The 12,891-nt window shown below is 35.5% G+C and overlaps 1 protein-coding gene and 1 pseudogene across 1 annotated transcript; both read right to left on the reverse strand.

Moving 5' to 3' along the window:
- Positions 1-307: 307 nt before the first annotated feature.
- On the reverse strand, positions 308-8,666 carry LOC110720649 (annotated as a pseudogene).
- Positions 8,667-9,074: 408 nt separating this feature from the next.
- LOC110720647 (RNA demethylase ALKBH5-like) lies at positions 9,075-10,586 on the reverse strand (the record flags this gene model as incomplete). The annotated part of the gene is made up of 5 exons (XM_021899702.1): positions 9,075-9,604; positions 9,728-9,799; positions 9,913-10,223; positions 10,312-10,396; positions 10,512-10,586. Coding segments are annotated over 5 exons (805 nt in total), but the record flags the coding sequence as incomplete, so codon positions are not given.
- Positions 10,587-12,891: the final 2,305 nt, after the last annotated feature.

The raw sequence follows: 12,891 nt of genomic DNA on the forward strand, positions 1-12,891 counted from the left end.
AATGAAAGAATTATAATTATTGGGATACCCTGTTTTTTTAATAATTGCAACACTAGACCTTGCACAATGTTAGAAAATATCTATTGAAAAGAATTGTTTCTTTTAATTACACCACTTTTCTTCAAAATAATATGACCCAAAAAATACACATTGATACCAAAGATAAAATACTACGTTTAAGCAAAAACAAAGCATCCAATGATCAAGTAAAGTAGGAAACTGAATAAAGAGATGGTTTCTATTATTTTGTCACAGTTAAACTGAAGGCAGCAAATACAGATTGAAAATTGTTGGAACAACTATCGTCAACTTGACCAGTGACCAGAATTGAAAATTGATAAATAATACTGTATTTGATCCCTATATCAGGAAACACAATCCTTATACTCTCTGTATTGCTATTTGTATAGCTTTTTGAATGAAACCGTGAAACCCAAAACATGAACCCACATCACTAGCCTTTTAAAATTAATCTTTCTAAAATACTCTGTATTGCTACTCTATCTTACCTCTCCAAGAACACAGAACAATTCATGTCTAAGAACAAGGTAAAGACGACACCATTTGCTAAAGGCTATTTACCACATCTCATCAGTGGCACTCAAAGACCCAAACAAAGTATACAAAACAGGCCACAAAAGGTGTGGATCCACAATCCAAAATTTCCTTTCAAGGTCAACTTCTCCAAATTTACATTTTTGTTATCCCCGATAACAGGAAAAATACCAAGAATGATGATATGGAAGAAAAAATATGTTACAGGAGATAGACATGAAAATACATGTTCAGCACTTACAAGGACTACCAACTTCCAAGATACACGGCATGTGACACCATTTCAGAGCACAATTATGAGTGTGAAGAACAAGAGGGGTTTTAAACATATGAACAATAGCAGCCAAAGATGAGCAACCAAAAACCTCACAAGACAAAGTCCATCAAAATAAAAAAGATGCAACTCATCTAAGACCTGCCACTTCCATGATTGACAATATAAGAAATGGAACTGATTGCCTGTTACCTCACCAGTATACATAAATAATTACTAGTCAAACTTAACATGTTTAATGTATTTTAACTGTTGCACTAGATAGAAGCTAATTACTTCCAAATAAAAAACAACAGCTCACTTTGGTGTTATTGAATCTCTTCATCAGAGCTACAACCAACTACAGTAACTATACTTTTAGACACTGCTTGATACCAGGAAAGCATGCCAATGAAATGCAGTCATCAATAAAGGATACCAAAAGCTGAACTACCAAATCCTAGCTCCAAAAATGAAGAACAGCTTATCAAGTCAAAACCTCAAGAACACAAATCCATGGCTTAGAAAACATAACCTACCTTAATAGCTATGAAAACTTCTCACAGATTAGAAATTCCGATATTACTGAACTCCTTAACTGCCAAAAATAAAGCAGCAATCACATAGAGCTTGCACTGCCAAAAGATGAACTCTTGAATCCAAGAAAATTGGTGAACTACATCTTTGCAAATCTACACTATCAAAAAAGATGAAACCTTAAAATAGTGATTCCTTCACTAACAAAACACTACATTATTTCTCTGTATGCCATTCTGTAGATCTCTGTTTAACATTTTGATAAAATAGAGCAACCCAATTCGTGTTACCAGCAAAAAATGTTCTCTTCATAGCATCCCAAACTCAGAAAGCTTCAGGCAAAGATGTCAAACATATAGGGAAAAAAAGGCATATAATAAACGCAGCACATATAAACATGAGAAGAACTGACCAGTAACGCCCAAGAAAGCACCTAAAGTATAAAAACTGCTTTTAAGAAAATATCACCTCCCTATAATAACCAAGTTATAGCAAATCCAAAAAAAAAAAAATGGTTTTTCCTAGGTACAAAACACACTTAGCAAACTGTCCATAACCCACAACACCTCACAAAGGTATAATAACCCACCAAAGATAGAACACTACCCACCTCAGCAAGAAACTAATCAACTCCATCCAAGCATCTTCACAATCTGTCAACAACTCACCATGCAAAATCCCATCTCCTTAGAAAAACCCTCATTATGTAAGATCAAAGGCTGGCAGACCCAAATGGTCATCAATTCTCTTGAAACAATAAACTCTTGAAAGGAAGACAACCCATATTCAATTCCATACATAACAGCCAACAACCAAAAAAAAAAAGGAAAGGGTAACAGCTGCATGACCAAAAGGTCAGATAGCAAAATAAATCCGAATTCGAGATTGATACATTCAAAAGTTATAAGACTAGGATCCACAAAGCATTACTTTAGCACTGGCACAAGTTTTGCACCCACTCTTTCCAGCCAAAACATTCGTCAGATTTATTCCATAGAAATCCCAAATGCATGAGAAGCTGAGCTTCTAACATTTCTTTCAAATAAGTATGATAACATCATTAACTAGAAACCTTTTCCACAATTCACTCTTCAACATACTCCAAGTTGCGATAGCAGATCCAGAAAGTTAATAAATGATAATCAGTCACCACGTATGTAAACCACAAGGCAACTTTATTATCCTCAAACTGCAAACTGCCACTCAAGGCCATTATCTATCAGCTCCTCCTTCATGCTATTTGGTAACGAATCTAGTCCAGAGCCTTCAAAGGAACAAATACACCTAGCCTAGATCAGATAAACCCAGCTTATGATACAGAAGTGATGTCACAAACAAACAACTACACCAAGAAGCGGGTGATGGAGAAAATATATGGATTGAAAGGGAAAAGATGGAGTAATTAGTTAAAGGGGTGGAGTAGGGTAGAAGGAAGTAAGAAACAACAGGTCCCCAACAGCAAGCCTCTAATCCATCAATCAGCCATAGCCAACACCTAAAAAATAAGGAACAATAATTTGAAGCCACTCGTGGTTAAAAAGAAAAAAAGCATCACCATTATAAAGGATCCACAATATATAGGTTCAAGTTTACACTAATTACCTTGCTGCTAACTTCAACTAATAGTAATAGCCATGACCTCCTCCATAAGGACGATCCCGACTATTGAAAGAAGAGTGGGGTCGTGCACCATACTGTAAAAAAATTGGATAAAAAGTCAAATACTGATTGCTATTGAAATCATGTACCAAGCAACAAGTTTAGATAATAGATGTCAACTTACATCAGGACCATGATAGCCACTTGAATAGAAACTACTGCCAGCTCCATAAGTATCTGGAGAAAAGAAACGAATGCTCAAGTCAAAAAGTAATCTACAACTTTAAACTTACTACGATTATAAGAGAAATTTGAAGGGGGAAAAGGAGGATTATCCAACAACAACAACAAAGCCTTAGTCCCAAAATGATTTGGGTCGGCTAACATGAATCGTCATAAGGAACCTTACCATATAAAAAGGGACAACACAAGGTATTTAGTTAAAAGAGTTTGATAAAAAGGTGAGTAGAGTGAGAAAAAAGAGCATCCAAAGAAAAAATAGATAAGGTAGTTTTTATAAGAGAATAAAAATAAAATTCAAGAAAGTTTTAAAGTGATGGTTAAAACATTTAGAGTAAAAAACATAAAGGTTTGAGAAAACTTTAGCAAAGGAAATCAAATGGGATAAAACAATACTAGTGAAAAAAAAATTAGTAAGATAAATTTTAAAAAGTACTTGTATAATCATAACACGTCATTGACATGAATATTCTCCTCCCACACCACCCTATCCAACACCATATTTTCCTCAATCCCAAAAGCACTTGAAGGAGGGGAAAGGAGGATTATCCATGACGGAAAAAAAAAATAATAATAATAAAATCTAAAAGATATGTACCTCTGAAGTGAGTACCACGACCTGAACCAGAATAGTCAAAACGAGGACGAATTCGACTTGGCTCCATATATGCAGGATCTTGGTCCTACAAATTATTAAATCTGTAAATTGACTGGGCTGACAACATGTATGAAACAAGATTTTACATCATCAAATAGATCGCTACTTACAGTCATATAAAATGGGCGCTTTAAACCATGGTTGTCATCATAAACATATGGATCATCATATTGCCTACCCATATAAGGTCTTGAATAGCCACCATCGTCAAGTTGGAAAGGCTCTCTCCGTGAAGGAACAGGTCTTGCAAGTCCACGACCAATGTCCCTAGGTCCCCCAAAATTAGGTCTTCCAGCAGGGCCAACTCCAGGTGCCATATGCCCAGCTCTGTAAGGAACTCTTCGCCCTAATGAAAAAAAGAAGCATATCAAGTGCGCAAAGACAACATAAAAGTCTAGGAAGATGTACTCATAGAGGAGCTGATTGTTGGCTAGTGGCTACAAAAGATAGATTAATTACCATAAGGTCCAACAGGCTCATTGAACTGACCACGAGAGGGTCTGCCATACTGAAAATTAGGCCGATTTAATGCAGGTGCTGCACGCCCAAAGCTCCTTCCTACCAACAAGTACATTTAATGTAAGATAGCATACAAAGGGAAAAAGAATCAGAAGACACTGAAAAGCTTAGCCTGCATACCACTAGGTCGGCCAATTCGAAAACCACCGCACATTCCTCCCTTAACAGCTTGAGTTTTAGGCAATGGATTGGAAAGCCTTGCTCTTACTTTTGTCTAAACAATGAGATAGATAAATCAGAACAAAACAGCAGATACTTAAGCTCCATGAAAAGTCAGGCAACAACAAATAAGTTATAGTATTAGTTATTTCACATACTCTTTTGACAATTAAACATGGTTACTACAGATAGGAGGAATAGCATATCTTGCTAAAGTACAACACCAACACCCTGCACAGGAGCATAAAGAAACTAGAGGGGCAACAAACTCAATGTATTGCTATATCTTGTCAAAGCACAGCACCAACACCCTGCACAATATAATAAAGGGACCATACAAAACACATCTATACTATATATTAAAAGGCGTTCCTAAAGAAGTTTAGATGCCACGTGGCGCTCTCTTCAAGGCATTCCTAAAGAAGTTTAGGTGCCACGTGGCGCACCCCTCATTTAATCCAATTTTCACTCCATGTCTAAAAATATGGTTCTTACAAGATTTGAACCAACAACCTCAAGTTAAGTTTCAACCTGTTAGTCACTAAGCTATTACCATATTACATGTCATTCAATAAAAATAAATATTACTTCCTCCGTTCTTTATTACTTGACCCGCTTTGACTTTTACACTATTCACCACCCCTCCTTTGACCATATTTTGTGAATAATATGTAAGGAAAAATATATTCATGTATGATCTTTTGGGATTCGTCTCAATAAGTACTATCATAACATATAACTTTTATAATTTTTACTTTTGGAAAATTTAAGTTATTGATTGTTAAAGTTTTGCATTGGCAAGCGTGATAAAAGAAACAGGTCAAGTAAAAAAGAAAAGAGGAAGTAATAAAGATTTTTGTCATGGAAATAATGCATTAACTCGAGGCATCGCCAGGGACTAACACTAGTTGACAATCAAACATGGTTACTACAGGATAGGCGGAAAATAATATCTTGCTTAAGTACAACACCAACACCCTGCATGGAAGCATAAAGAAACTAGAGGGCAACAAACTCAATGTATTACTATATCTTGTCAAAGCACAACACCAACACCATGCATAATACAATAAAGGGACACTACAGGGAATCTGGGATAACAAAATCACGCATCACAAAACATAAGACAGGCAAGAACAAACACTCTAGCACCAAAAAACTAAATAAAATCAGATAGAGCCAACTATAAAATCCAGATAATAATTATGGCTGCTCTCTTTAACAGATTTTTTTAACCTGGAACTGTTATTTAAGGATTAAATTGAGTTTAACTGGGTTTAAAAATATATATATATGTATAAAAACAGAAGGGTGGGATGTGCATCAAAAAACACCCAAAGGGAGGTAAAAATTTATCATGAGACAGGAGTAAATGCATCAGTTAAGTGTTGTGTAGAGTTGAGTGGGTAGGTTGATTTTTCTAAGTAAGTGGGGGACTAAAAATGTAAAAGATAATTCCAATTCGGGGATTGGTATTCCCTTGCCCACCCTTTGTCCCTATAAACAAACACCCAGTAGGAAGTAGAAAACAAAGAAACATCCACAATTAAGGCGATTCCACAAAATATATAAACATAGGTGAAAAGAAAAACCAGAAACAAAGTTGGAACCAAACCTTTGAGTTTCCATCAGCTAACTCCTTACTATTCACATCCTCTATGCAAGCAATGGCAGACTCATGAGCAGTGAAATCAACAAAACCGAAATCTTTACGCTTAGCAGATGACATATTGCGAGCCAGCGTAATACGTTCAATCTCACCATAAACTTTGAAATGCTTCCTAACACGGTCCTCATCCCAGTGAGGAGGAAGCCCATCTACAAAAACTGATTTAACCTTAGCCATCACCTCAGGATCGGGCTCTTGAAGCGGCTCAGCAAAAGCAACCTTAGCAGTCCTCTCAGTGTGGCCAAATATAGCATCTGGCTTCTGAAGCCTCTTATAAGCAAACATTGCATCAGCATGGCAAGCAAACTGAATAAAACAGAATCCACGGCTTAAAACCCTCATGGCGAGGGTCTTGGACAAGGGTAATGTTCTCAACACCTTCAACACTATAATCTTTCAGCTTCTGTTTTATCTGCAGAAAGAGATGATAAAAATCATTTTAAAAAATAAAAAACAAAACAAAACAAAAAACATCTCAACAAAAATCACTATTCAAAATAAATTCAGTCTTACCGCTTCCTTAGTCCACGTATTGCAGACATTACCAAGGAATAAGGTGTCATTGTCCTCATTAGGTGCAGTCCCACATCGCTTACCACGTATCTGTTTTACACAATTTATGAAAAGAGAGGCTTAAGAAAGAATAAAGATGGTAAATACGAGTGCTACATAAAAGACACTCTTTGATACGACAAAGAAAACATACAACAGGATTTTTCATTTCTGATAACGCCCGCTTAGCTTGGTCTTTAGTCGCAAACCTCACAAATGCAAAGCCCCTGTTCTTGTTTGTCAAAGTATCCTTCAACAGTCTAACTTCAACCACCTCTCCAACTTTCTCAAAAGTCTTCTTCACATCATCTTCAATAACTTCGCGATCCAGCCCACCAACAAAAATCTCAAGTTCTTTCTTGACCTTGCGCTCCTTGGCTGCGGCTGCCAATTCCTTGTGCTCCACTTCCAGTGCCTTCATTTCATCCCCAGTCTCAGGCTCGTCATCCTCCTGAAGGTCCTCATCCCCAGGCTCCACAAAACCCTCCTCATCACCATACTCCTCGATTCCCCCAGTAGCACAAGCCTCGTCTTGTTTTGATTCAGCAGCCTGTTCATCTGTCTTATCCATTTTGTCACTGTCCCTATTCTTTAGCATATCGTGAACATTTACATTCTCTTTCTTTTGATCATCATCCATGCTATCTGACTTATCACGTACTAGTTTTTCTAGATTGTCTTTTGCTTGTTTGTCGGGATCAGCAGCCTCGTCTTGTTTTGATTCATCATCCTTATCCTCTTTGGGCTCACTTGTATCCTCATTTCCAGCAGAAGATACATCCTCAATAGCCACAACAGGTGACTCTATTCCATCCATTTTTTCTTTGCCCTTATCGTGGGGTTCTCCACCATCTGGAACCTTATCAGTAACTAGCTCCTCTAATTTTAAATCCTTCATAACAAATTCTTCAGATTTTGAAAGATTTACAGCCTTTGCATCTGTGGAATCCGTGACATCAACATTGCTATCGCCAGCCTCACCTGTCTTCACGGACGCTGATGTGCCATCTTTAGCTGAAGCAGGAGTCTTGGGTCTGATCACCCTCTTCTTCACTATTCTCTTTGTCACCTTCTTTGTAGTACCTTTGTTAGTTGGTGATACAACAGCATTTTCAGCTGCATTTGGGAGGGGGAAGGGGGTTAATGAGGAATAAGTACATAAAATAACTCATATATCATGAACTATTCTGAATACATAGAAATAAAGTCCCAGAGTTGTTTGAATGTCGAGCTTTGATAATGGCCATGGAGACGATACCCAGGACCTCAGATCGAATCCCTTCTAATGACTAGAAATCTTAATTCACAGCCACACTCAATCTATCATGCATGCATCATCCAGATATTTATAAATCTCTCCTCTATATAAAACAGCGTCGGAAAATTCAATACTTTAATCTCCCCTCATAAAATTTAAAAAAATAAAATAAAATATTAATCTTTGACATCCAAATCCACATAAAAAAAAATAATAGTGATTATAAAATCCGATCATAAAAGAAACTTAAGAGACGAACATCCGCCTATTCCATCACATGCAAAATTAAAAAAAAAAAAAAAATGTAGATTGAATATACCTGCAGGTTCGGGGTTGAGGTCGGCGGTAGAAGGAGTAGTCTGGGGTTCGGGGTTTCGAGAAGCCGTAGATTTTGGTGTCGACGTCTCCGGCGTGGAATCCACCGGTAGAGAAGGAGGAGTAGGCGTTTTGACAGCGGACTTCTTCGCCGACGGTGGCTTCTTTTGTGATGCCGGCGTTTTTGGGTATTTGCGTTTCGAGTCCTCATAATTCTGAGGGTCTATCGGATTGATTGGCGTAAAAACAGACCGACAATTTTTTGTTATTAATTAAAGTTGAAACCCTAGAAAGGTCGGGTTTTCTGGACTTTGGAAGGAAGGGTAATTCTTAGTCAATGCTTATTGCTTTATACTGTAATTTATATATGTCTCGAAATCTCTTTCCTCCTCTTCGGTTTTTTTTTTTTTTTTTTTTTTAAATTTAAAATACTGTAATGTTATATGGGTTATCCCCATTTCCTCCGCCTTTTGCTTAATGAGTTTCAACCGAGCTTGAATTCGAGTAATTTATTGATCAACTCGATTTATTTACACCTCCGTCTAGAAGTAATCAACTATGGTACAGTTTGATCTAATCCCAAAAAAAGTGAGTTTTAAGAAACTATTTTAGTTAAAAAAAACTAAATTTAATTCGACAAGCCCGCCACTTTTTACGAGTTTTGCCATGAAATTTATTGTTAAGGTCCAACCCAACCCAAATTTATTGTTATCCCTTGTACAATTAGACAATCAGTCTATCTATATGCAATTTCACGCAGTAGCAAAAATTTAAGATCTAATATAAATCTCTCCATAAAAAATTTAAAACAAAACAAATATTTTGACACTACATTTTCCTCAATTTACAATAGACAGATTTGAAGAAATGCCTTCAAAACTCTTTGATTCATAAACAAAAATGGTAATAAAATAATAGCCAACTTTTAGTACATATATATACACAGAGAATTCAACAGGAATTGATAAAATATGGGATGAGAAACCACGGAACGTTTCTACATATCAGCCACGAGACGTTTCTACATATCAGCTACCTCCCAAATTTACCCTATTTCTAGGACCTCTCATGGCAACCCGAAACCTGGCTGAATATCGAGGCTCTTCATCTCTCTTCTTCTCTGACCTGAACTCGTCTCTTGTTCCTTGCCTGCTTACGTGATGTTGAGGGGGTGATTTCTTTGCTCCATCATCATCATAATATAATGGTTCAAGTCCTTGCAAGTCTGGTATGGGAGAATAATCCACAGGCCGCTTTGATTCATCCATTCTCCTGAAAGTAATAGAAATCCTAGAAAGAGCAAAAGGAGAGGAAAAGGGCACTTAAAAGTCATCGCTTAACCAAAAACAAGCTGAAAATAACCATCATACAACACAAATTGAAAGATGAGACAAACAAAACATAGATGGATACCTCTTAGATGGTACTGCAGGAACACAATGCTTGGCAACATCAGCACCATTTCCATTTAATACCATAACCGATCTAAAGGAAGCAACATCAAATATTACCATTTGTACCCATTAAACATAATAGGTATAACAACACAGAAGACACATCGGAATTAGGAAACTTAATAGTGAATGGACTGCACTTACCCAACGGGCAAGGGTATTGCTATAGCGCCACTAAATTCTCCAGGGGCTTCAATCTTCAAGTCTGTTCCAAATACTATATTGCATTCACTGAGAAAAGAAATAGTACAAAATGGCCGAACAAAATCATGATTATCGATATGTGGAGGTATGCAGTCTCCTTCTTCATAAATGTTGACAATACAGCTGTCAGGAATGCAGGACGGGGGAAGAACATGCCATCTGATCAACCTCTTGATTATCACTTTAAAAAGAGAAGGTAAGGGATCAACTTCTCCGCGTTTCAGAATACCTGGTGGGTTACCATTTTTATCCTGCAATTATCAGTATAGCATTCAATATTTGTGCAAATTTAACACCATATATGCAAGATATATAAGGGCAGTCAAATAGACAGCTTACAGTAGCATAATTATAACAGCAACCAAATTGGATAGTCACACGCCCTTTACCCTTCATCCACTTTCTAGTGCTGTGTAAGTGCGTTCTGAAGCAACAGCAAACACTAGAAATTAGGAGATTCTACAGAGCAAAGTAGAGATTGTGATCTTTAAAGAGGGAATGAAATTTTATCCATCAATATATCATAACTAATTTTATACTCAATGACTAAGCAAAAGAAAACATCATCACAGAACAAAAGCCAAATATCACATCTAGAAACAAACTCTTCAATCCTGCAAGTAGTTTGGCTACATCAGTCAGCTTAGAGTTAATCTCTTGGCTATCATGCTCTACACAACTAACAAATCACAAAAACAAGTATATATTCACTTAGTAAGCAACAAGTAAACAAGCATCATGTTCAAATACATGAAAAGAGAATATTGATACAATCTGGTGTTATGTTCTTCATTAGACAACATCTAGTCAAACAAACATTCCATTATTTTTATCATGATTCAAATCAAGTAAATTCTAATTTTAATTTTTTTTTTTTTTTTTTTTTTACTCCATTTCCCGGTTCCCTTATCCACAGATTCAGAAAGGGAACAAAAAAAGAACTCATTTGACTTTTGCTATCAGAATTTTGCTAATTAAAATATACAATGTATTATAGTTAAAGTACAATAATATTCAAAGCTAGATTATCTTTTTAAAAAATTTCAAGCAGCCAATGGGGAAAGTATACTTTGATCTGAATCTTAATTCCTAGAGGAAGGCAGGTGGATATTTTAAAGTTTAATCTCTCAAACTCACAAGAATCCACCATCCCTTAAAATAGCTAAAAGAAGGTAAAGAGCTGAATTTCTAGCTCGATATCTCACTTAAGTCTAAAAGCAACAAACTTATAAAGGCTTTACTCAGTAATTCTGTAATTATAATCCTTTCTAATCCTTTCTGATAGTGCTATGATTAAAGCATAAAAAACCAGAAATGAGTAAATTTTTAAATCATCTTTTCAATGCACTAAAGTGTTTCCTCTTGGATTGAAGTGTCTACAAACATATACTTCCTCCATTTCTTTTTAGTTGACACGTTTCTTTAGTCACGTTTGTCAATGCACAAATTAAATCATTAATATCTTTAATTACTGATAACAAAAAATTATAAAAAGTTGATATTTTGAAAATATACATTGTGACGAATCTAACAAGATCCCACTTAACTATATTTTTCCTTACATATAAATCACAAAACTTGGTCAAAGGGATGTGTGTGAATAATGCTAAAGTCAAAACGTGTCAACTAATAAAAAGCGGAGGTCGTATTTGGTAAAGATTAACCACACTAGTTGATATTTTGGTAGCCCTATTGTAGAGTGTCAAAAGCTATTTTTCTCAAGTTTAGTAACAAAAACTATCAACCACCTCTTGAAATAGAATGCTAGCCCTCCACTAATTCTAATTAAAGGAAACTATTGAACTGCAGATGAAAATATGTTACAGGAATTAACAACAAGGCATTGCAAATGGTCCTATAAAAAATACATCCTCTATTTTTATTCACAAACTGTACTTTGACTAATTTTTAGTGATTTATAGTTATCAACTTATCATAAAACATAGGGTTTGTTCCGATTTACTGAAAACAACTAAACTAAAATGAATAAAGCTGAAATGAATTGTTTATGAGAGAAGGAAATTAGAAACTGAACTCAACTGATTGGAGCTAAGCTAAGCTAAAATGAAATTAAGCTGAACAAAACAGACCCATAGTTATGTGGGATTTTTTCAACTCATCTCAATATAAAATTTATTAGGCTAATGCTATATGTAGCCCTTAGGCCTACAAATAAGCATTTAATATCTTTCCTAATTTAGTATTTAGAATGCATGACAAAATCACGCGTAAATCAATGTAATTCATGTTATATTTTCATTTTTTTCCATGTTTAGGTTCTTATATGTAGCCCATAAGGCCAATTATAGCATTTTCTATTTTTTTAATATTCACTTTTTATAATTTTGCAATGTTGATAATTAGAGATATTAACCGATAAAAGTGTGCATTGACATACATTGAAAATAAAAACGTGTCACATAAAAAATAAAAAAAAGGAAGTAATAGATAATCTCTAACCTTACCAATCAATGGGTCCAATAAGTGTCAGTACGTTATCTTGTTTAAAAATTGAAGCAAGAGCGAAGGGTCTACTAAAATTAAGTATAATGCGTAAAGTATATGGAGCAACTAGGAATGGAAATGGATCAAATTAGGGTTAGGCTCTATAGGATTCAATCCAACCGAATTCATAATCAAACCCTATAATCAATTCTAATTCTGGATCCATATCTAACAAGTCCCAATCAGATCCCAGTCAAAGTTTAACTCACTTCCTACATTCAATTACTAGCTTTTAATTTTGTCATTAAAAAAGCAAATGAAAATGCAAAATAAACAAATACAACTCTTTGCCATTCGCTCAAAGGATACTCTTTTGAAAGTATCAAATTAAGGTAAGAAAACCCTACATTTGAATAACCTAATCGAGGATAACAATTTACAAGAACACCACATGAAAGTATATAAACCAATAAC

This window comes from Chenopodium quinoa, unplaced genomic scaffold, assembly GCF_001683475.1.
Source record: "Chenopodium quinoa cultivar QQ74 unplaced genomic scaffold, ASM168347v1, whole genome shotgun sequence".
Lineage (NCBI taxonomy): Eukaryota > Viridiplantae > Streptophyta > Magnoliopsida > Caryophyllales > Amaranthaceae > Chenopodium > Chenopodium quinoa.